The following is a 26,032-nucleotide window of genomic DNA, read 5'->3' as shown; positions in this document are numbered from 1 at the left end:
TTTTAAATCATATGTCCCTTGAAAGTGACTTTGCCACTAGACCATAGGGTAATTGGAAAGGAAATAGAATACTGTGACTTCTAAAGTAGAATACCAGGGGGCACCTGGGTGGTACAGTTGGTTCAGTGTCTGATTCTTGGTTTCGGCTCAAGTCACGATCTCAGAGTCATGAGATCAAGCCCCACTGGGCTCCCCACTCAGCACGGAGTCTGCTTGGGATTCTCTCTCCCTCTGCCCTTCCCCTCTGCTTTCTCTCTCTCTCTTTCAAATTAATTAATAAATCTTAAAAAAATAAAACAAACTAGGACACCAGTAGTAAACCAAACCATGGAATGGGTCACATTTATAAAAATTTACTACAGTGAATTTCAAACAGTAGGTTTACCATTCATTAGTATGTCAAGAAATCAATTTAGTGAATTTAGTGACCAGTATTTTAAAAATGAAATAGAATAGGATAGAAAATATCAGAGAATATTATGCATAGTAAGAATATTATTTTGTTTGAGGCATATAATATGAACACAAATGTATTTTTTACAATGGGTCAGTGGTCAAAGGTTGGAAAAATATTGATTAGCATTGTGTATGTTCTGTTAAAAAATTATTAGAAATAACCTAAGTGTTGGAGTGCCTGGATGGCTCAGTCAGTTAAGGATCTGCCTTCGACTCAGATCATGATCCTAGGGTCCTGGGATAGAGTCTCATATCAGGCTCCCTGCTCAGCATGGAGTCTGCTTCTCTCTCTCTCTGCCACTCCCTCTCTCTTTGTCTGAAATAAATAAAATCTTAAGGGCCACCTGGGTGGCTCAGTCATTAAGCATCTGCCTTTGGCTCTGGTCATAATCCCAGGGTCCTGGGATGGAGCCCTGCATCAGGCTCCCTGCTCTGTGGGAAGCCTGCTTCTCCCTCTCCCATTCCCCCTGCTTGTGTTCCCTCTCTCACTGTCTCTCTCTCTTTCAAATAAATAAATAAAATCTTAAATAAATAAATAAATAAAATCTTAAAAAAAAAAAAAAAAGAAGGAAGAAAGAAAGTACCTAAGCGTTAAGCTTGATCTATGGTTAGTATGAAAAATATACTGGAGGGGCACCCGGGAGGCTCAGACAGTTAAGCATCTGCTTTTGGCTCAGGTCCTGATCTCTGGGTTCTGGGATCTAGCCTCTCATCAGGCTCCCTGCTCGGTGGGAAGCCTGTTTCTCCCTCTCCCTCTCTCTCCACTCATGTGCACTCTCTCTCTCTCAAATAAATAAAATCTTTTTTTTTTTTTAAAGATTTTATTTATTTGACAGAGAGAGATCACAAGTAAGCAGAGAGGTAGGCAGGGTAGGGAGGACAGACTCCCTGCTGAGCAGAGAGCCCGATGCGGGGCTCGATGCGGGGCTCGATCCCAGGACCTTGAGATCATGACCTGAGCCAAAGGCACAGGCTTTAATCCACTGAGCCACACAGGCGCCCCTAAAATCTTTTTTTTTTTTTTTTTAAGTATACTGGAGGAGCCCACAAAGGATTAGAACTCAGACTTTTGGGTTTGAACTCTGGCTCTGTTACTTATTTGGTGACCTTCAGCAACTTACTTAAACATTTTGTGCCTTGATTTTATCATCTATAAAATGGGGATAATTGGGGCACCTGGGTGGCTCAGTGGGTTAAAGCCTCTGCCTTCGGCTCAGGTCATGATCCCAGGGTCCTGGGATCGAGCCCCGCATCGGGCTCTCTGCTCAGCGGGAAGCCTGCTTCCCTTCCTCTCTCTCTCTGCCTGCCTCTCTGCCTACTTGTGATCTATGTCTGTCAAATAAATGGATAAAATTAAAAAAAAAAAAATGGGGATAATTATAGTACCTATCTCTGAGAGTTATAATGAGGAATAAATGAGTTAACACAAGTAAACCCAAGTACAATGCCTAGAACAGATCACAGCAGTAAACTAAGAAACGTTAGCTATAATTATAAATATTCTCAAATCTCTTGGCAATAGAAATTATATTTTTAAATCCCATTTTTCAAAAATTATCATTCCAGGTTAGGTCATAAGGCTTCTCACACATACAGACAAGGTCTATCATCTATAGATTTCATTAAAGACTCTTTGGGTGACCACCTCAAAATCCAAAAGCCCCCAATAGGTATTATGATGAGAAAACTATGCTGTCCTTGCAACCTGTTTTATACTTCTATCTATGATGCTGCCAGATGTACCCCATGTGCTGAGAAGTTGTGGGTCATACAAGAGGATGTCCTGTGTCAAAAGGTAAACATAATTTCTACCAAGTCTTGTGTTGAGGGCACTCATTTAATAAAACTTGTACTAGTCTACATCACTGAGCAGATGACTTCCTTCATTTATACAACATGAGAATCCAGCAACATGATGTCCACTGCCACAAGGATGGACTATGTTTCCCTGAAGTTATACTGCTGGTACATTGGTCCTTGAGAACTCCTCTCCTAGTGGTTTAACTGGCTCTGAGAGAGAGAGAGGTTAAAAGAAAAGAAAAGAAAAGAAAAGAGCCCTGATTTGTAGCATTGGCCAATTTCCATGGTGTAAATGCTCCCACCATGACCAGTTTCAAGAAAAGAAAAGAAAAGAGCCCTGATTTGTAGCATTGGCCAATTTCCATGGTGTAAATGCTCCCACCATGACCAGTTTCAAGCCACCAATGTGATGTCACTGAATACAGAGTTGAAAAGAGGGGCCTAAAGTCTATGTGTTAGAGCAGGCCCCAGCACACCACCCACGTGGGACTATTTCAGGTTTTCTGTCCAGTGTGTATGTAAGAATGAAAACGTTTTTAACTATCAAATGTTTCTTTGTTCTGAAAATACTAATTCAGTGGGCTTTTTGGTTATGCAAAGGAAAAGGAAATATTTTACTTTAAAATGAAGATTTTGAGACAATGTGACTCCAAGGCACTGATCAAAGCTCTGGATAATGTAAACTGTGACAGTTTTCCAACCTGGTTCTTTTGAAAAAGCATTCTTTTCCAAATTACAATTCAGATCACACAGTCCCTAAAAATGATCTCTTGTTCTTATTAGATAAGGAAATGAGAAGAGGAGATCAGATAAATGCAGAAAGGCTGTAGGGGCAAGTCTTTGCCTCACACTGGGCTGATATTGCAGAATCCAATCTGAAACATTCATCTAAAGACCCCATGGAATGTTATTCTACACTGGATAACCTAGATTTGGGGAAATGCAAGGACAGGGCAATGAAGGGTTCTGGCAGATGGGTTGAGGCCTTTGTGGAAAAGTCAACCCCAGAGGGAGCAGACATTCTGAGTCTCAACTACCCCATAAGGGGACAGAGAGACCCTGGGACCCATACTCTTCACCTTGACACATAGGTGATGTCCTACACAATTTATTCCTATATTAAAAACATTCTCTATTAAACTATGCATAGAGCAGTGGTTCAAAGTCAAATGCCAGAGACAGATTGGTCTAGGTTTGAATTTTCATTTTGTAACTCATTAACTGTGAGAGACCTTGGGCATATTATGTAACTTCTCTGGACCTCAGTTTCCTCAACAGAGGAATAAAGCAAATATAATTGTACCTACCCCCAGGAATTATTTTGAGGATTAGATTAGATAATATAGCAGTTAACCTTGAGAAGGTGCTCAAAAATTAGTAATAATCACAATAATTATCTCTTCAAACCTGCTTTTGGCAGCTAGATGCCTGATGGAAGGAGATATTTATGTCATCTCAGCATCAATCTTTTATAAATCACAGCCTGGATTTGCAAATGTTTCCAGGTAAGTTCAAAGTTCTAACTGTCTACACCTGGGTAGGAAATACACAGGAAGCAAAATTTTAAGGTGTGTGCTTGTACAAGATGGTGTGAGTAGTGGGTTGTACAGGTTGGTGAAGCTCACCTAAGAGCCAATGTTTAATGTCAAGAGATGATGTAGGTTATTTCTGGGGGTGATCCTGACACCGATCTTTATCAGAGTCTCAGGAGTCCTATTGAAAATGGTACCATCATTTGTACCATGACTTCTGTGGTCACTAAGGTGATCTCAAGCTGTCAAATAAACATGATGGGACATCAGAACTGGAAGTCATCTAAATCTGATGAAATCTATCCTGTCTGTGTCCCTCTTTCAGACTGTTAGGCATTTAAAGCTGGTGACACCAGAATATAACTTTTACTTTAATTAAACCATTCTTCAGTGTTCTCTCAGTGCCCTGCACTGAAAGAACAGGCATTCATAGAGAGGATATTGAGGATGAACTATTGGTGTGAAGTCTCCATTTGACACTGATTTTCACTGAACACAAGACAGACTGTTTGCAGCAGGACCATTGGGGATAATGGGTGCTGGGTTTTGTGCAATGATTTTTATCTCTGGTGTTTCTGGCACTGATTAAGGTTTCAGGCAAACAGAGGCACTGAGGACCTAGCAACAATTGCTAGGGAGCTTCCTGGTTGCCAGCAACAGTAAATGCCACAGAGACATAAAGACTCAACCTTTCACATGCACACAATGAAACCTGGAGCCTGGTGTCTTATTTCAGATCCAACAGTCTTCTAGGTAGAGCACAACAACTTCTTCTTTCCCCCTTTTATATTTGATTTTTAAACTTTTGTACAGAAACACACTGCCCAGGAGCATCAATTTGTTCAAGAATACATATTCTAACCTCTCTCTCAGTGCTGTCCATTTTTACTATTTTGGGGGAGAAATGAATGAGGAATGAAACAGTATTGCAGATCTGATATGGCATTTTAAATAAGGTGTGACTTGTTTAATGTGTTTGTAATAGGCAATCTTCTACAAAGTTACAATAGATTTTTATCCTTCTGATAATATTCAGTAATACTATCTGAAAGATCCTCTTCTCCAAGTATAGTCTCTAATTTGTTTCTAGAAAAGGTAGAAGCATACAGAATATGAAATAGAGCACTGGCAATTTAAGGTTTTTCCATGACTCATTCAAGGAAATTGCGTAATAGCCTTTCTCTGCCAAGCTCACACACTCTTCTCAAATACCTTGCTCTTTTCCTTATTCTATTTCCCTGCCCCTGTCACTTTTTCTAACCTTTCCATATGCCATTAACTTTTCTCTCTTTTCTCCAAGGCTGTAAAACTCTCTAGGGTATAGTCATGTGTTATGCAAGGTGATAAGGGAACTGAAGTGCCCCCAAGCTTGCTAGTCTGTTTCCTAGCGACTGTATGACATGTTGCTTAGTAACGTGAGGGGTGAGAGTGAAGTCTATCTCACATATCTAAAAATACTGAAATCATTTTTTTTTAAAAAGTGGGCTTATTGCATATACTAAATCCAGAGACAATCTTCCACAGAGGGAACTTATTTCAGGCCATGCTATCTTGAGTAAACCTCTATATCTCTTATAATCTGTGTACTAAAATAACAGGTAGCTTTTCTCATAAACAGGTAAAGAAAAAAACCCCACAGCCTTTTTTCATACTTTCTTTTCTATACATGCATCATCAGTGTTGAAGCAGAATGAAGAAGTGTTTCCTAAACGATCTTATAGGCTGGGCAGATGAAGAAAAACACAACCTTTCTTCTTTTCTGCACATGCATAATTGATTTTTTAAAAAGATTTATTTACTTATTTGAGAAAGAGAGAGTGGGGGGGGTGGGCAGAGGGAGAGGGAGAGAGAGAATCCTCAAGCAAACTCCCTGCTGAGCGAGGAGCCTGACCCCTGGCTCAATCCCAGGACCCTGAGATCATGACCTGATCCAAAAGCAAGAGTCAGGTGTTAAACCAACTGAGTCACCCAGGTGCCCCCATAATTGATTTTTAAATCTAAATGGAGACTGAGAATGTTTCCCAAAACACCTGTTTTTGGGAGTTGTGTCTTTTAAGATTATAACAGTCTAGAGAGTAATTCTCTGTCAACTTGTCCAGTGGTTTTCAGAATTCAGAAATAACTGAATCATACCACCCAAAACCATTAAAACTCGCAAGTTCCAAAATGGTAAATATTAATTCTAAGAGAATACCATTTACTGATTTAGACCTACTAAATTAGATTTTCTGGTGAGGGGACTGGGAATCAGTATTTTTAACTAGTACCCTCGTTATTTCAGCACATTTAGAAGACACCAGTATAGAGGATGATTCTAATATGTTATAAAGGGCTATCCTCTACTATTTTGGCTCTTAGATTTATATATATAATACTTAAAGAGGAAGCTTCAAAGACCAAGTCTTAAGTATTCTACCACTGATAAAGTTGGTCAAGCTTTAGATAATTAGTCATTTGCTCATTCTGGAAATATTTATTAAGACAATTTGAAATATAACTGATAGAATTTAGTGATCAGTTGGGATTAACTTAAAAGAGTTGATATACATAAAGTGCTAAGAATAGCGTCTGGCATATAGGAAATATTATGTAAAAGTTATATAAGGTTATATTGTTATATAAGGTTATTATTATTTTAATCTATCTTGGTAGACTAGAAAGATGACAATGAACTGACCTTGAGAATACAGAGTAATTGAGAATATAGAATACTAAGGAAGGTAATGGAGAAAAATAACTAATTCCATTTAGATATGTTGAACTTGAGATACCTGCAGGTCATCCAAGGGGATAAAGCTGGAAAGAAATACAAGTCCTGAAGATGGCAACATGTTGTATAAGTCATTTTAAAAGTGAATTCTGACTTTTTGTGTGGCTAGTGCTACATAAAAATGGACGTTACAATTCCTCAGTATTTTACTTCTTAAAACATCAATGCATCTATTCTGTTGTTTACTAGTCTATCAATCTCACCCTGATTTATCTATACTATGGAATTAGTTAAAACAAGAATTTGAAAGAAAAAGAGAAGCCCACGTTGGATGGTTGGGGGAGGGGACTCTAGTGCTTCTCTTGACGACTATCAAATCCTTGTAGCCAGGGCACCATGGCAACCTTCCCAGTCTGCCACCTAATTTCCATCTGCTTTAAGGGGAAAGGCGGGGGTGGGGGTGTGGGGGGGTGGGGGGGTGGGGGGGGTGGGGAACGGAAGCAAAGCTGGTCAGTGTGCATTCTTGTGAGTGTGTGTAATTTGGGTTAATGAAATGCAACCAAATTATAAATTCCATTTTATGGAAAACTGAGATTACCTACTGTCTTCCCTAATTCCTTCTGTTTCTTCTCTTCTCAGGATGCCTTTGAGCCTCTTCAAAATGCCTTTGAGCCTCTTCAAATTGTCCCTTTTCCCACATGTCAATAGGCTTAGGTAAACCACCTCCCCCATATGTCAGAGCAAAATTAAAAATTAAAATGTGTATCTCAGAGCATAAATACGATGTTCAAAAGAGTGCTTCAGTAGTGACTGAACATCCGTGAGTGACCTCAAAGCTTATATTACAATGCCAGAGATTTGTTTTTAACAGAGTACAGGTGTTTGTATTATTTCATAAGTCTTACTTCTGGAATAGAAATTCATTAATATTTCTCTCTGCTATACACACCAAAGTCCTTCCCCAAATAGATGAAACTCAGTTAGCAGAATCACTGATAATTCTTACCATTGTTATCCAGAAAAAAACGATTATTTAGTAATGTTGTGTTGACCAGAGTTTGAGAAAGATAATGTTAAGCTCTAAACAAAATTCTGAATTCAGATGTGGGTCATAATCTTACCTAAACTGTTAATGGTGGAATTTGGCCAAGGATAGTTTTTAAAGGCCATACATAGTGAGAACTAAGTTACTCAATACATTGATCAGTATTGAAACCTAAAGTAAAGATAAGTGCAAATTCATCATGTCAGCATAATCACGTCCATACCTTGTTTAAATTTAGAGTTTGAGATATGTTTTTGTTAGAGAATTTAAGAGAAACCTACTTGCTTGAATTTGCTCCGACTCCCATGAGGAAGGGCAGTGTGCATTCCACGAAGAAGGTAAGGGCAACGGGGTGGTGTGAGACAGTGAACACTATACTGGGATGAAGTTGGGAAATTTAACACACCTCTTTGCATTGGGAGCTCCTGCACTGTCCTCTCTCTCACAGCACTTGACACAATGTATTGTAGTAACAGTTTCAATCATAGGACCTTGAACTCCTTTGGGCCAAGAAACATGTTTTAGGTGTTCCTGTCAAGCCTTGTTATATACTTATTTCCTTGTTGCTAAATCCAATGAACATTCCCCTGCCCTTATTAACACCCCCTCTGCCGTATTCCCTATTATTCAGCACTCTACTTGACTCTGCCCTTCCTTTGTTTCTGTAACATCAGTATCTTCTGTTACTGGCCCTTTTTGGCCAGTTCTTTTTTATTCGTTTCCTTACACTATCACCACTATTACTTCTCCTCCTCCTCCCCCATTCCCACTCCTGCTTCTGCTTCTTCTTCTTCTTCTTCTTCTTCTTCTTCAGTCCTCTACTGTTTGCTTTTTTTTTAAGATTTTATTTTTAATTAATCTCTACACCCAAGTTGGAGCTCAAACTTACAACCCTGATATCAAGGGTCACATACTTAGGGTGCCTGGGTGGCTCACTTGGTTAAGCAACCCACTCTTGGTTTCAGCTCAGGTCATGATTGCAGGGTCCAGGGATCCAGCCCAGCATGGGGCTCCCCACTCAGCATGGAGTCTGCTGGACATTCTTACCCCCTCTTTCTCCTTCCCCCACTGCTCCTCCCCCACCCTTTGTATCAGGTGCATGTGCTCTTTTTCTCAAATAAATAAAAAGTTTTTTTAAAAAAAGAGTCGCATGCTCTAACCACAGAGCCAGCCAGGCACCCCTCTTTGCTGTCTTTAATGTATTAAGTATGCTCTCAAATCGATAAGTCAACCTCCTATATATTCCTCAACCCATTTCTCTCCTTTCAATCCATCTCTTTCCTTCTGTCCCTATAGCTAAATTTATCCTCAGTCAGGCTCTCATCACAAAACCTAGATGATTGTAGTAGCCTCCTAACTAGTCTCCTTGCTTTTAGTCTCAAACTCTTCCAATCCGTTCTTTGAAGACAGAATGGTCTTTCTAACTTGGCTAAATTGTGACAGAAAGGAGAACTGAACCCAGGTCTGCCTGACTCTGGAGCCAGCTGCCCCATCCTTCACTGCTCATTGCACCTCTTTCCTAGACATCACCAGCTTTAGACCCTTCCATATATTTCCCAAGTAGGTCTACTTCTTTTTACTTCTTTGAGTCAGTCTTACCATCTACTAATCACCAATCTTCTAACCAGTCTTTCTGCATTATGTCTCCTTATCCCCAACTCTGTTCTATCTATTCTTCCTGCATGTAGCAGTCAGAAGTAGCTTTCTGAAATGCAAAGTTCATTAGTCCTCTTTCCTTTAATGGTTCTCATTGAGTGTGAAATAAGGTCCTTTCATAATCAATTCTTTGTCTAACCCTCCAGTCTCATGGCTCCCCAAATCCCTTTCCTTATACTTTATATAACAAACCTTAACAAACCACTTCCAGTTTCTGAAACTAACCCAGTTGTCTGTGTATTTGCATGTGCACTCTCTTCTCCATTTGTACCTGCTACTCCTATTTATTTTTCAAGACAATCCCAAGAATTGCCTCTTCCAGGAATCCTTCCTGCATTCTCTATACTACCCCATCCCCCAAAGATCTAGAGGTTATAGGTAATATATATCTCCTTGCATGGGATCAAGCCATGCCTCTTTCTTGGGACCTATCAGAATGTATTATATCTAATTAAATCTTAGCCAAATTAACATCTATTTACCCTACACTATGCCTGGCCCAATATACGCAACTTAGTAGGCAACAAATGAATTAATATAGGGCAAAAAGAAGAAATAAATGAATTAATTGAAACATATAGGGCTGATTATCCATATGAGTTAATTACTTGGGTTAAAAATGATTATAATAATTTAGAAAATAATAAAGTTGAAATATGTATGAGCTAGTAAGAGGAGGCTTCCCATATATACATACGGTACCTTAATTCATAACAAAAGTGTCACTGCAGTCAGTGGGGAAAGGATATTCTTATAAATAAATAGTGCAGGACCAACTGGATATCCATATGGGGGAAAAAATGGGTCTGATCTCTACTTCATACCAAATACAAACGAAGATATCAGTTCCCATATATATTGTGGAACTGAATGTAAAAGCTTACAACAAGTCCTTTAGAATAAATAAATCCTTTAGAAGAATATATTCTATCTCAATCATGACCCTGTGCATAGGCAAAGATTTCTTAAACGCAACTCAAAAAATGCTAGCAATAGGAACACCTGGCTGGCTTAGTCGGTAGGGCTTGCAACTCTTTATCTCAGGGTGATAGGTCCAAGCCCTGTGTTGAGTGTAGACATTATTGAAAAATAAAATCTTTTTTTAAAAATGCTAACAATAAAGAAAAAATGATAAATTGAACTACTTAAAATCAAAAACTTCTGTTCATAGAATGACACCATTAGGAGAGTGAAAAGGCAAGCTGCAGAGTGAGGAAAAACCTTTTTTTTATAATCTTCAAAACCAACAAAGGGCTCTTCTTCATAATATATAATGAACTAAACACTGAGATAAAGACAGGCAATTCATGAGAAAATATGAGAGAGCCTTGAACAAGCATTTCACCTTGGAGGATATTAAAGGGACAATAAACACATGAAAAGGTGTCGACCTCATTAGTTAGTCACAATGTGATAGATATTATACTATAAACTCTCCTGAATGGCTACAATGAAGGAGGATGAGAAGCAGAACTCTCTTACCCTACTAGTGGGAGTGTACATTACAACTTCAGGAAAATCTGCAGTCCAATGCAGGCCTCTATCCCAGGACCCTGAGATCATGACCTGAGCGTCAATCAAGACCCGGCTGCTTTACCTAATGAGCCAACCAGGCGCCCAGTGGGTAACAGCTTTGAGAGCAGATTATGACTGGGTAGAGGTACATGGGGGAGGCTTCTCAAATAGTGATAATGCCCTGTTTCTTGATCTGCTTGCTGGTTACACTACCAATAATGTTAAGTTTGCAAAAATTCACCAAAGTATAAACTTATGATTGGTAAAAATTTATGCATGTATGATATCCTTCAATAAAAAGTTTTCAAAATAAAGAAGAAAAAAGAAAGGCTTTTCACGTGCTGAACATAACTGCATGCACAGGAATTGTGTTTCCCATTGAAATTCTGGGTTATACTTGGAGAATTCTATTCTCATACCATACTGCCAGGATACAATGCTGTTTTCATTAGGTTTTAAATATGCATCCCCACCCCTCTACTCCTTACCTTTCTCAAATTCCCAGCAGCTTCCAAGACTTTTGCCCTCAATCCCTCTATCACCGCAAACCGTGTAACGTTCAACTGTAAGACCACATCAACTGATTGACAGCACCCGCCCCCACAAATGCATTTCCTGCTCAGACTTGTATCCCTTTTCAACTTCCCTATTTCCTTCCTTCCTTCCTCCTTCCCTCCTTCCTTCCTTCCTCTCTTTCTCTCTTTTTCTTTATTATTTTCAGTAAGCTCTATACCCAACGTGGTGCTTGAACTCACAACCCTTGGACGAAGAGCTGCATGCTCTACAGATTGAGCCAGCCAGGGTCCCCAATAACTTCCCCATTTTTATAAAGAGCACCACTATCAACCATTTCATGCTCTAATCCACCAAGTTCAAAACTTTAAGGGTTAATTTTTACTCTTTCCTTTTTGCTTCATGTTCTGCCAGTCACCACTTGGGATTCTTCCTTTGGACGGTCTCTTTTCTTATCCCTTTCTAACCATCCCTTCTGCAATTATGAAGGTCTGAGACCTTCTGCTTAGATTATTGCAATAACCTCCTTATTGGTGCCATTATCCAGCCTCTTTCCCTACTTCACTTAGCTGTCAGATTAATTTTATAAATTATAAAATTTATAAGTACTAAAATATAGAATTATATTTATAAATTATAAAAATAAATTAATATATTAATATTAATCTTATTAAAATGTTGTTCACTGTTTTCTATAAGAATACAAAAGCTTCATGCTGCCTATGGACTCAAGCCCAAACTCCTTCTTCAGACTGGAGTTCAAAATGTTTCATTAACTAGCTCCACTTCTCACATATAACACTTCATCCATCATTCCTTTGCATGCCCAAATTGAGACAACATTTTTGCTCTCCCTGGTACACCAGATCAACATCATACTATGTCTTTGCTAACATAATGTTCCTTGTTAAAAGTACTCACTCTACTCCTGTAGCATTTGGTTATGAGCCACCATTCTGAGTGAAGACTTCCATGATAAACCATAGCTCTTAATACAAGGACTTTTTCCTTCTCTTCAAATTTCTATAACTTTCTCTTCAAGGTAGTACAGAATAAATTGTGAAGCAGATACAAATTGACTTCAACATCCACAATTTCCTCTTTTTAGTACTTATTTTCTAAAGATTTATTTATTTATTTGACAGAGAGAGAGAGACAGAGAGAGAAGGAACACAAGCAGGGGGAGTGGGAGAGGGAGAAGCAGGCTTCCTGCCGAGTGGGGAGCCCGATGTGAGGCTTCATCCCAGGACCCCGGGATCATGACCTGAGCCAGAGGCAGACGCCCAACGGCTGAGCCACCCAGGTGCCCCTTTTTAGTACTTATTTTATTGAGAAATTTTTAATTTATTAAGAAATTCTCAAACAGGCGCCTGAGTGGCTCAGTGGGTTAAGCCTCTGCCTTCAACTCAGGTCACGATCTCAGGGTGGTGGGATCGAGTCCCACATCGGGTTCTCTGCTCAGCTGGGAGACTGCTTCCACTCTCTCTCTGCCTGCCTCTCTGCCTACTTGTGATCTCTCTCTCTCTCTCTGTCAAATACATAAATAAACTTTAAAAATCCTTAAAAAAAAAAACCAAGGAAATTTCAAACAGGGACACCCCTTTTTAGTACTTATTGAGAAATTCTTAATTTATTAAGAAATTTTCAAACAGGGACGCCTGGGTGGCTCAGTCAGTTAAGCGACTGCCTTCAGCTCAGGTCACCATCCTGGGGTCCTGGGATCAAGCTCTCTGCTGAGAGAGCCCCTGTTTTCCCTGGGGGAAAAATGGGTCTGATCTCTACTTCATACCAAATACACACGAAGATATCAGTTCCCATATATATTGTGGAACTGAATGTAAAAGCCTGGGGCGCCTGGGTGGCTCAGTGGGTTAAAGCCTCTGCCTTCAGCTCAGGTCATGATCCCAGGGTCCTGGGATAGAGCCCCGCATCGGGCTCTCTGCTTAGCAGGGAGCCTGCTTCCTCCTCTCTCTCTCTCTCTCTGCCTGCCACTCCCATTCCCCCATTTGCACTCTCTCTCTCTGACAAACAAATCTTTAAAAAAATTTTTTTTCAAACATACCCAAAAATACAGAAAACAGTATAATGAACTCCATATACACATCATTAACATTTAACAATTATCAAGAGTTTTGCCCCAATTTCTATAATTTCTTCCCTTTTTCTTTCCTGAAGTACTTTAATTTAAAAAATTTTTTTAGAGGGGCAGGGTGAGAGGGACAGAGGGAGAGGGAAAGAGAGAATCTTAAGCAGGCATGCAGCCCGACTCAGGGCTCAATCTCATGGGTCTGAGATCATGACCTGAGCCGAAATCAAGAGTCGGACTCTCAAATGACTGAGCCATGCAGACACCCCTCAGATCTTCATTTATTTGATTGCCCATGTGTAGAGTACGGAGTTGGTGTCCTAGTTACTTCCAGTGGTGCAATGGTATCAGATGATTATTTTTAATTTACTTTTTTCTATTTTTATTTTTCCTTTGTGGTATCTTTATGAACTCATGGGTTTATATTGTTAAATTTTTTATTATAAAAATTGCATAAGGGGCGCCTGGGTGGCTCAGTGGGTTAAAGCCTCTGCTTTCAGCTCAGGTCATGATCTCAGGGTCCTGGGATCGAGCCCTGCATCGGGCTCTCTGCTCAGCAGGGTGCCTGCTTCCTCCTCTCTCTCTACCTGCCTCTCTGCCTGCTTGTGATCTCTGTCTGTCAAATAAATAAATAAAATATTAAAAAAAAAAAAAAGTCCTTCCTTAAAAAAAAAAAAATTGCATAAATGCCGGGGTGCCTGGGTGGCTCAGTGGGTTAAGCCTCTGCTTTCGGCTCGGGTAGTGATCTCAGGGTCCTAGGATCGAGCCCCGCATGGGGCTCTCTGCTCGACGGGGAGCCTGCTTCCCCCTCTCTCTCTGCCTGCTTCTCTGACTACTTGTGATCTTGCTCTCTGTCAAATAAATAAAAAAAATCTAAAAAAAAAAGTTGCATAAATACAAAAATGAATAAAATAGAATTTTATAGCATAATAATTACAAAGTGACTAGTTAGCTTTTATAACTCCTTTGCCTCCCTACCAAAATCAACTTTCAGGAAATTATCTCAATTTTAACACAATTTTAAATCAATATGTCCTTTCACAGGTTTTTAAGTACAAGATTTACTTTCATTATAGGGGCACCTGGGTGGCTCAGTGGGTTAAAGCCTCTGCCTTCGGCTTGGGTCATGATCCCAGGGTTCTGGGATCGAGCTCCGCATCAGGCTCTCTGCTTTGGTGGGGAGTCTGCTTCTCCCTCTCTCTCTGCCTGCCTCTCTGCCTACTTGTGATCTCTATCAAATAAATAAAATCTTAAAAAAAAAAAGATTTATTTCCATTATAGAATTGAAGCAGCCATATTTAGGATTTGGGATCTTCATTTTAAAACTAACAGCCACCCATTGATCTGCTTTAAGCAGTGGAGTGACATGATCTGTATTATGTGACATGATCTCTGAGATGTATTATAATAAGATCACTTCGGCTGTTGTGTGAAGACTGAACTGGGTGGGATAGAGCAAGTATATAGAAAATCTAGGAGGGTACTAATGTTGTCCAGGCAAAAGATGATGTACTTACTAGAATGGAGGTGGTTGAGATGGAGAGAAAAGCACAAGATTTGAGAGCGATTTAGGAGGTAGACTTGACAGGACTTAGTGACTGATTCTATGGTGGTTAGAAAAGGAGAGGAAGATATCAAGAGTAATTCTCATTTCTGTATGAGAATCCAGATGGATGCTTCTGCATTTACTGAGCAAGAGAACCTTGGAGGAGTTATGTATTTATGAGAAGACACCTAGTTCAATTTGGGATACCTGTGAGAAAGCCAGCCAGAGACTGGAAGTTTACTACACAATCTGGAACTAAGAGGAGTTGTTAAGAAGTGATGGGCATATAAAAAGGATTTGAAGCCTTGGGAACGAATGCAGTTACCATCGTCTAGGAGTGACTAAGATCATATAGAATAAAATGAGGAAAGAGTCTAGGACTGAACCTTGAGAAACTCCAACATTTAAAGATTGGTAAAGGAGGAGGAACCAGCAGAGACAGAGAAGAAACAAAAAAACGTAAGAGGGAAACCCAGAAAATGTAGAGTTTCTGAGGACAAGGGAAGAAAGTGTTCCAAGAAAGAGATAAAATATCAACTGCGACAAAGCTTATCACGGGTCAATAAGGACTAAAAAGTGTCCAGTGGATTTAGCAACAACCATGGAGGGCATTTGGTTTCAAGGAGTGGTAAGAGCAGAATCCAGATTGAATGGATTTAGGGATAAACAGGAAGTGAAGAAGTAAGAAGAAAAAAGTGTTAGACAACTTTCTTGTTTCCTACATAAATTATAACACATGGGGTTGTGCAATGGATTCTACAAAGCTCCTCTCCGTACTTACAAATACATGCTGTTCTTCTACATACATGTACTTGTTTTATTACTTCAGTTAGATTGGAAGACTCTAGGGGTGCCTGAGTGGCTCAGTTGGTTAGGTGTCTGTCTTTGGTGTGGGTCTTGATCTCCAGGCCCTGGGATGGAGCCCTGCATTGGGCTTCCTGCTCAGAGGTAAGCCTGCTTCTCTCTCTCTCTCCCTTCTGTTTGTTTTCTCTCTCAAATAAATAAAATCCTAAAAAAAAAAAAAAAAGAAAGAAAAAAGATTGGAAGACTCTAGAGAAAAGAGACCATGTTACTACCTCTGAATTACTCACACTATCTAGGATGGTCAAAGACTCACTGTAAAAACCCAGTAAATGCTTATTGAATAAAAAAGGCAAAATACTTATTCAATACCTTTAAGTTAGTCATTATAGTAGTTAATGAAAATATGCACAGAGAGAAATGTTCATTTAATTCAACAAACGTGTGTATAATGTCTAATGTATGCTTGGCACTTTGCCAGGGACTGGGATTCACATTTTAATGCAGAAGAGGTGTAGATACACAAATAAATAATTTAAATTCTACAAATATATAAAAGAAAAGATGTTTTATGCTAATCTTACCATGGACATGAACAAATTTATTAGTAGAATACTTACACTTTGTAAGTAAAAGAAATTGGCAGAAAAAAATAAGAAGTGAACTAGTAAAAAATCTTTTTAATAGTTTGTATGCTATTAAGTCAGATAACGAGGGAAAAAAGAACAGATTAATTATTTCCCTCTGCTCTCCCATTTATATATTTAAGATTATCAGTGTTCAAATAATCTATTTCTGACCTAGATCTTATTGTTACTTATACCCAAGGGGAGGAAAAAAATCCTCATTTGCATAAGGAACAGAATAGTTCTGAGATAGAATTACAAAGAATCAATTGCATGAACCCGCCTCTCTTTTATTTAATCCTCTGTAAGTTGCATAAGGAACTGAGACTATTGGGAAAATGACATATTTCTTTTACAATGTAAAGAAAATAAAACTCAAGACTGTGCCTCTCATTCTATAAGGAAAGATTTGTACACTTTACCATGGTCCAGCAGCGTTTCTTTTATTTGACTATTAATATTTCATAAGAAGTATTTTCAATGAGCCACTTATAAATCCTTATACACCCCAATGTCATTTAATTCTTATTTTTATTAAATGTACATCTAGGTGCAGAAAGAAACGTTCAAACTGTCTTTAATTCTCCTGTCTTTTTACTGAAATATAATTTTATTTGCTAAAGGGATGGAGATAAGATGGATGTTGAAGATTATTTTTCCTATGAAATGTGCGAGAAGTAGATAAAATGAGTTGTGTGTTGGGTTTTATTTTTTTCTAGGGAGACTACTGCAGCAAACCTGAACAAGAAAAGCAGAGCTATGGAGAGCAGGCTAGAAAAATCCATGGCAGCCATTGTCACACCACAACCTGCAGCAGCTGTCTCAAGTCACTCCCTCCCACGCCTGCTCTGCCTGCCTGCCAGCCCAGCAGAAATGAATGGGCTCCGCAGAGCACTGTAAATGGTGCTGCAGACCCTGAAAAGCTGTTGCTGAAAACCGAACATAAAAAAATCTTCTGCGAGAATATATATTTTCAACCTTGGTGGTCATAGCAAACCTCTTTTACCCCTGAAATTTCATTAGCAACATCAGGTGGTGATCAGTCCAGAGTCTTCATAGCCCATCCTTGTTGATAATAGAGCCTTTCTAAATAGCAAAAGAATGTTACTGCAATCCATTTCCTAGGGGTGAAAGCAAAGCCTTTTTGTCCCAAGAGGCAATTGAGCAACCACCAGAGTCTCTAGTTGAATAGCAACGGTGTGAGGCTGGCCACAATTCCCACAGTTAGAAGCCCAATCTCTGAGAAGATTTACCGAATTCACACAAGAACTACACAAAAAAGAAATGCAGTTATTAAGCTGACATAGTTGTCCGTGGATGGAAACAAAATCGCAAATGGTTTTCTTTCTTACATTATACAGCTCTCCTTTTTAATTTGATGTTTTAGTTATTCTTCTCTTCTCTTTTCTTCTTCTCTTTCCAGAAAAAAAAAAAATGCAAAATATAACTGCATGGCACAGGTAACAGCACTAGCTTCTGAACTCCTTGTATTTCCTCCATTTTATATCAGGAAAGACGATTCATTTTAAGGAACAATACACTACGTAAAATACATTACACAGACTTCAGGTAAAGGAATGTTTCTAATAGTCTATTTAACTATGGTATGTTTCTTGGATCTTAATTATCACCATGTTAGAACTACTTGTGTACTTCCATATTTAGTATGGTTTTCTTCCATCTTCCCTTTTTGTTTAGCTATTTGGGGGAGGGGTGCAAAAGAAGGTCTGAAGATAAATTACTTGAACTTGAAAAACCATTTTGGGTGGCTCTATTATTAAACCTCTTTTCTATATTAAAAAAAAATCACATTTACCCAAACCATTTTAAGCATCATTCCCATCTTCTCTCCTACTTTATCTGTAAAGCAATTAGAGACGTTCAAACTTCCTTGAATGTGGCAGAATTTAGTATACTTTGAGAGAGGGGCTGGGAGTAATTTTCCATTAAATATTTCATCTCAACACAAAATCTGCGATATAAGTGTTGGAGAAAACCTACATTGGTGATTTTAACTGTAGTATGAGGTTTAAGCAATATAAAAATCATCCAATTCAAGTTCTTTTTCTTGCCTTCTCCCGCCCCCTCCCCCCCAACCCCACCCCATAATGGATGCTCGGCTGACTGTTTTTGCACAGTCTCTTTGTCTGAAGGATGCAAACAGTCTATGGATGCTAGGGAAAAGGGGGTGGGGGAGAGATTACCTCATCCCATGTTGCTTGCACCAATCACCACTCTCCTGTTGTGGCTTCTCCGGGCAGATCGAGGGGTCTGGACCAACAGGAAAAGGCCCCAGCCCATCCCCATGGTGACCGAGTTGTATATAGGGAGCCGCATCCGCCCATGTGCCGCAGGTTCTCTTACATCGACCGCCTAAGAGTCGCGCTGTAAGAAGCAACAACCTCTCCTCTTCCTCTCCGCCATCTGCTCGGCAGACGCAAAGCAGCAACCATGGTAAGAATCTTCTTTCTCTGGCTCTTTGTGGCCATTGGGTGGGGTCAGTCCCCCAAGATCTACTTGGAAAACCTTAAGCCCTTTTTCCTTTACAATTTCTTTGGCTAAGGGTAGCCTTTATGCTTTGTGTGCGAGGTTTAGCTGTGCTGCCGCACATCCTCGAGCCCGGCCGCCGCCGCAGTGCGGGGTGTAGGAGCCCAGCCAGTGCTGCGCCCGGGCGCAGCACGACCGTGGGGAAGAACAAAGGCGGCACAGAGCGAGTAGTTGTTATCTGAGACCTTCCGAGCCGCCAGCAGCCCATCTGTCGGTGACGAAAGGGTCTGGGGCAGGGAAAGGCGGTCGTGGCGGTCTGCCCGGCCCCAGCGTCTGTGCGCACGGTATTCGTGTGACTCCGAGAGGCTTTTCTTCTGGCGTTGTTCCCAGGGGGAGGGAGAGAAGAACTCGTCCAAAATGACCCGAGCCCAGTGGGTGTAGCTGGGAAGGGGGGAGGGGGCCGGGAAAGCACAGGGAGAAAGCGGAACCTTGGGTTAGTATAAAAAGATCCCTCCACGGTTCTTTGGCATTTTAGAAGGATACCCGTATATTAGCGGGGACAAAATGGTTAGTTTCTGCTGGAGCCCCTGGCGGCCCGCGTCAGGGCGGCGCAGGGGCGGAGTTGTTTCTGGCTTCTCCGGCCTTAGAGCCACTGGGCGGGGTTCGCCCTCACTAAAAACTCCCCTGTCAGAAGACTTAACTAAAAGCCTTTCATCATTGTGGAAATGTAGGCGTTAAAAGGTTTTTCATTCACTGTTAAAACTTAGATGAAACATTTTTTTCTTGAGACGCAAAATCACAGTTCTCTTGACAAGCCCTTTAAATTCGGGTCTGGGGCCACCCTACCCTGACTGACTGGAGTGTGTGTCTTTATTGTCTGTCCGTCCGTCCCGTCTCAGTGTGCTAGGCGCACGTTCAGCAGGAGAAAAAGCCCACTTTGGAGAGCCAGGGTACTCTAACGCCCAGAACCCAGGGAAACGCCCTTCCCCACCCCCACTCCCGCCCCCGCCCATATGTCAGTGACTAGACAATGGGTAGACAATGGAACTTGTAGCCATAAAGATCATAGAGAAGAAAATCTCTTATCGAACGTGATAAGTATGAATATTCTGTGGTGAGTAGACAATCTCAGAATGAAAATACTATTTTGTTGTTTCAAATAAATATTTCATTATCCTTTCACCCGGGCTTTTATTCTTAAGTAGGTCCTCTGATATTTTTCTGATTTAGGAACAGTTGTTTTAAAGATGCTAATAATTTTTCAGTCTTTTGCAGTGGAGAAGATTCTGGAAAGACTTCTTTTTAAGTAATGAAAATGCTGCAGACAAAGAACTATCCTCTGTCCAGCTGTCTTTTGTTCTAGTGCATCTACATTAATTCATTTTAATGTAGGCATATGGTCCCAGCCGGGGTCAGAGAAGGAAAACTGGCAGAATAGCACAATGAGATCATGTAGGCAGTTTCTGGAAATAGAACTTACTCTGTTAAATAATGTAGCAGACAGAACAGGCTAGTACCAGGCACAGCAAATGCGGCAATGCAGGAGGCAGACCTTGTTTAGCTTCCAATCCCCTAGTACTAATGGATTCTGCAGATAGACTGCAGAGGGGTGTGGCATCTAGCCTCAGCTGCAGTGCAGATGTCCATGTTAAAATTCCAAGTCAAATGTAGAAGAAATTCCTCATTTAAAGGAAAGCAGTAGTAATACTGATTCCAATTAATTAATGATTAAATTTAACTTCATTTTAGAAAATCTGTGCTTTAAATATATTTTAAATATATAACATTTCTATTCAAGCATGACTGGAAACAATGGGCTTGAACATGGGTTAAATAGCACCACATTATTATTCAGACCACACCCATCTGCAGCATTTGTAGCAGGTGCTTTTCCTTAATAATTTCTATTGAGTTAGGGATAATCTAAAATACACTTGAAGAATACCTGTAATTAGATAATTAGAATAATAATAATAATTAGAACTATTTACAAAAATTTACTGAAAATTCAAAATGCTAACATAACCTAATTTTACAATTTTCTTTTTCCTTCCCACAGCGTGAGTGTATCTCCATCCACGTCGGCCAGGCTGGTGTCCAGATCGGCAATGCCTGCTGGGAGCTCTATTGCCTGGAGCATGGCATTCAGCCCGATGGCCAGATGCCAAGTGACAAGACCATCGGGGGAGGAGACGACTCCTTCAACACCTTCTTCAGTGAGACGGGTGCTGGCAAGCATGTGCCCAGGGCCGTGTTTGTAGACCTGGAACCCACAGTCATTGGTGAGTTGGCCTCAGTAACCCGGTGAGCTCCCCCGGGGGTCTGGGACAGGAGGTCTGTCTTGAGGCTCCATGGACCCCGTGAGGTTGAGCAGGCTTGTGCAGGTGGTGAGTGATGGGGGGCTGCTGTGTTTGCCTTTTCCAGATGAAGTTCGCACTGGCACCTACCGCCAGCTCTTCCACCCTGAGCAGCTCATCACAGGCAAGGAAGATGCTGCCAACAACTATGCCCGAGGGCACTACACCATTGGCAAGGAGATCATTGACCTTGTCTTGGACCGAATTCGGAAGCTGGTATGTTTATTCTCAAGAAGTAAATAATGATGCTAAGGAAGACACTTGAAATAGGTTCTTTCCATCTCAGACACAGAATTAAAATGTAATGGAGTGAGGTAAACTATTCCTTTATAGTTTTTCTTTAAAAATCCAATTAAAGCATGAACTACTTGGTGTCATTTAAGTAAGAAATGCTTAGTAATTCTAGGAAGGTCTCCATGTAAGCGTTTCTTGTCAAAATATGATCTGTATTCTTGGACTTGTACGAAAAGTGAAAATATATTTACTTAGGATATATTGCAAAGAGCAGTAATCATATGTTTTCTCTATTTCTTTTTTCTACCAGGCTGACCAGTGCACAGGTCTTCAGGGCTTCTTGGTTTTCCACAGCTTTGGAGGGGGAACTGGTTCCGGGTTCACCTCCCTGCTGATGGAACGTCTCTCTGTCGATTATGGCAAGAAGTCCAAGCTGGAGTTCTCCATTTACCCAGCCCCTCAGGTTTCCACAGCTGTAGTTGAGCCCTACAACTCCATCCTCACTACCCACACCACCCTGGAGCACTCTGATTGTGCCTTTATGGTAGACAACGAGGCCATCTATGACATCTGTCGTAGAAACCTCGATATTGAACGCCCAACCTACACTAATCTAAATAGGTTGATAGGCCAGATTGTGTCCTCCATCACTGCTTCCCTCAGATTTGATGGAGCCCTGAATGTTGATCTGACAGAATTCCAGACCAACCTGGTGCCCTATCCCCGTATCCACTTCCCTCTGGCCACCTATGCCCCTGTCATCTCTGCTGAGAAAGCCTACCATGAACAGCTTTCTGTAGCAGAGATCACCAACGCGTGCTTTGAGCCAGCCAACCAGATGGTGAAATGTGACCCTCGCCATGGTAAATACATGGCTTGCTGCCTGTTGTACCGTGGCGATGTGGTTCCCAAAGATGTCAATGCCGCCATTGCCACCATCAAGACCAAGCGTACCATCCAGTTTGTGGACTGGTGCCCCACTGGCTTCAAAGTGGGCATTAATTACCAGCCTCCCACTGTGGTGCCCGGTGGAGACCTGGCCAAAGTCCAGCGAGCTGTGTGCATGCTGAGCAACACCACAGCCATCGCTGAGGCCTGGGCTCGCCTGGACCACAAGTTTGACCTGATGTATGCCAAGCGTGCCTTTGTTCACTGGTATGTGGGGGAGGGCATGGAGGAAGGAGAGTTTTCTGAGGCCCGTGAGGACATGGCTGCCCTTGAGAAGGATTATGAGGAGGTTGGTGTGGATTCTGTTGAAGGAGAGGGTGAAGAAGAAGGAGAGGAATACTAAAGTTAAAAATGTCACAAAGGTGCTGCTTTTACAGGGAAGCTTATTCTGTTTTGAATATTGAAAAGTTGTGCTGCTCTGATCAGTTAATTTGTATGTAGCAGTGTATACTCTCATATACAATTACTGACCTATGCTTTAAAACACAACGCTTTGTTACAGACCCAAGCTGTCCATTTCTCTGATGGGTTTGAATAAAGTATTCCCTGTCTTAAATGGATTCAGTCTTGTGTCTTCTATTTGGGTGTCTGAAATTCATGTATTTAGTTCTGAGTTAGGAAGCGACTTACTTTAAATTTTAGTATATTATAAAACTTAATCATAAAATACAAAATAACAAAACTGCCACTACATAACATCCATGCTCTTCTTAAATTTTAACTCCACTATGTTACTTAAATTGCTAGTACTCTTTTTAGAATTGATATTTACTAATACACAGCCAAAGGTCTGGTTACCTGACAAGTCTCATATGACAAACATAAAATGGTGAATATTCCAAATGCACTATCATGTCTTAAATTTATTTTCATGCATTCTCATCTTGGCATGTGTCTAGTGTCATGATGTTTCCTCTGCCCTGGATTCTCTGAACAAGTCTGCTATCCAAGCAATTGCTCCCTAGTTCTTTACTTCTTTTTTTTTTTTTTTTTTAAGATTTTATTTATTTGTCAGAGAGAGAGAGAGGGAGAACACAAGCAGGTAGAGCAGCAGGCAGAGGCAGAGAGAGAAGCAGGCTCCCTGCTGAGCAAGGAGCCCGCTGTGGGACTCCATCCCAGGACCCTGGGATCATGACCTGAGCTGAAGGCAGCAGCTTAACCAACTGAGCCACCCAAGCGACCCAATTCTTTACTTCTTTACAAACTTAATTTCAGCTAAATGTCATAGTAGAAAAGCCTGATAATATTTACTCACTCTAATGTGTTGTATACCTGAATTTTTAACTCTCCAAATACATTATTTCGATACAGGCAAATAACTTCAAAGAATAAAACTAATAGTGCAGTTGTAGGCATCAGCACCAATATAGTGAGAGGAACAGTTCTTGGCCTATGGTTTCTTCAACAATAGAGGTCAGCTGCCAGTCCAACTGACTAAAAAGCTGAGGACCCAAGGACAGCAAACTGTCTTGTGTTACCACACCATCTTATACTAGGATAATATCCAGTTGGGATGGAAGTTCTTTCTTGGTATTTATAGCCTATTTAATCTGTTTTTCCTTTGACACTGCCAACAAAGGGGTGTAATACTATTATAGTTACTGGAATCTGAGTTTAAGTTAATGGAAATAAGGAAAAATAAGAAATAAGCCAAGATCAACTAGCTTTAAAGCCAATCCAATACTGCTCAGCAGTTTAGAAGCCCATGTGAATAGATTTTGGAGGGGAAAAAACGTAAAAGTCTTCACTTATTCAGATAAAAAAACAATGTAGAAATTAGATCAAATATAAGTTTTTAATGTGCACTCTCAGCACCTAGCAAAATATAAGGAATATGGTAGATGTATGTACAATAATTATTGGTTGAATGAGTATAGTGTAGGATAAAAAAGATAAGTACCATTTTTTTCACTTTTTAAAGATTTTATTTATTTATTTATTTGACAGAGAGAGAGACACCGCAAGAGAGGGAACAGAAGCAGAGGGGGAGTGGGAGAGGAAGAAGCAGGCTTCCTGCAGAGCAGGGAGCCCGATGCAGGGCTCGATCCCAGGACCCTGGGATCATGACCTGAGCCGAAGGCAGACGCCCAATGACTGAGCCACCCAGGCACCCCAAGAGATAAGTATTAAGTAAAAAATAAAAGCCCTACAATCCTAATTTTAATTGTAAATAAAATTCCATATACAAATATACAAAATTCCATAATTTTGTCCACTGAAAAGGCCTAGGACCAATGTAGGAATGAGTACCTCTACCACTTAGATGGTGGTCTTTATTTCTTTATTTTTTAAAAGATTTTATTTATCAGAGAGAGAGCACAAACAGAGGGGAGCGGCAGGCAGAGGGAAAAGCAAGCTCCCAGGTAAGCAGGGAGCCTGATGCAGGGCTCAATCCCAGGACCCTGGCACCACGACCTGAGCCCAAGGCAGACACCTAACCGACTGAGCCGTCCAGGCACCCCAGTGGTCTTTATTTTTTACTTTTTTAAAGTTTAGGGTTTTTTTTTTTAAGATTTTATTTATTTATTTGACAGAGAGAGAGACAATGGGAGAGGGAACACAAGTAGGAGAAGTGGGAAAGGGAGAAACAGACTTCCTGCTGAGCAGAGAACCTGATGTGTAGCTGGATCCCAGAACCCTGGTATCATGACCTGAGCCAAAGGCAGAGGCTTAACCCACTGAGCCACCCAGGTGCCCCAGATGGTGGTCTTTAAATACCATTTTCCACTAAAAGGAATCACAATGTTTTAGAGATGTTCAAGCCGGGGAGCAGGAAATATGCAAATTCAGCCCCAAATATTTTCTCATTCCAGAAAGCAAGGAAGATAATCAAAGACAAAGTTATATCAAAAGGATACAGAAGTCAAGTAGAGGAGGCTCTCATTGATGGTACAAATTGAGCATTGAAAATAAATAGTGACTGCAGTGGGTTGTACCATATAAAATATGTTAAAACCTGTGAGCTCATATATTTCAGTGTGATTTAAAAAACAACTGAAAGCAGTATAGCAGTTCCTCAAAAATACTGAACATAGATCTATGATCTCAGAATTCTACTTCTGGGTATATACCCAAAAGAACTGAAAGCAGTGACTCAGACAGGTATTTGTGTACCTGTGTCACCACAGCTTTATTTACTACAGCCCAAAGTCAGAAGCAACCCTAACACTCATTGACAGATTAATGGATAAGCAAAACGTAGTATGTCCATACAATATAATATTATTAGCCTTAAGAAGAACTGAAATTCTGACACATATGAAAACATGGATAAACTCTGAAAATAGTAAGCTAAGTAAAATAAGCCAGACATAAAAGGACAAATATTGTCTGATTTTATTTACATGAGGTCCCTACAATAGTCAAATTCAGAGAGATGTAAAGTATAATAGTGGTTACCAGAAGCTAGGGGGAAGGATGTAATAGGAAGTTATTGTTTAACAGATACAGAGTTTCAGTTTGCAAGGATGAAAAAGTTCTTGAGGGGTGCCTAATTGGCTCAGTCAGAAGAGCGAGTGACTACACATGATCTCCGGGTCATGAGTTCAAGCCCCAGGTTGGGTACAGAGATAACTAAAAAAGATACACTTAAAATTTTCTGGAGATGAAAGGTGGTGATTTTGTACAACAATGAGAATCTATTTAATGCGACTAAATTGTACTCTAAAAGGGTTAAAATGGGGTGCCTGGCTGGCTCAGCCTGTAAAGCATGCAACTCTT

The 26,032-nt window shown here is 40.4% G+C and overlaps 1 protein-coding gene across 1 annotated transcript; it reads left to right on the top strand.

Moving 5' to 3' along the window:
* The first annotated feature begins 18,532 nt into the window (after positions 1 to 18,532).
* Positions 18,533 to 22,871, top strand: TUBA1A (tubulin alpha 1a). Its single transcript, XM_080812529.1, has 4 exons — positions 18,533 to 18,740; positions 20,833 to 21,055; positions 21,198 to 21,346; positions 21,675 to 22,871. Exons 1-4 carry the CDS (start codon positions 18,738 to 18,740, stop codon positions 22,653 to 22,655), a joined length of 1,356 nt encoding a protein of 451 aa, XP_080668655.1. The 5' UTR covers positions 18,533 to 18,737; the 3' UTR covers positions 22,656 to 22,871.
* Positions 22,872 to 26,032: the final 3,161 nt, after the last annotated feature.

The sequence above is a fragment of the Martes martes genome (assembly GCF_963455335.1).
Source record: "Martes martes genome assembly, chromosome: 8".
In the NCBI taxonomy this organism is placed as follows: Eukaryota; Metazoa; Chordata; class Mammalia; order Carnivora; family Mustelidae; genus Martes; species Martes martes.
Note: the sequence above shows the minus strand (reverse complement) of the source record. Positions and strands in the feature narration are given on the sequence as shown.

Coding starts and splice junctions, on each gene's coding strand:
- TUBA1A (XM_080812529.1), top strand. Junction 21,056..21,197: donor CCTGGAACCCACAGTCATTG/GTGAGTTGGCCT, acceptor TGCCTTTTCCAG/ATGAAGTTCGCACTGGCACC. Junction 21,347..21,674: donor TGGACCGAATTCGGAAGCTG/GTATGTTTATTC, acceptor TTTTTCTACCAG/GCTGACCAGTGCACAGGTCT.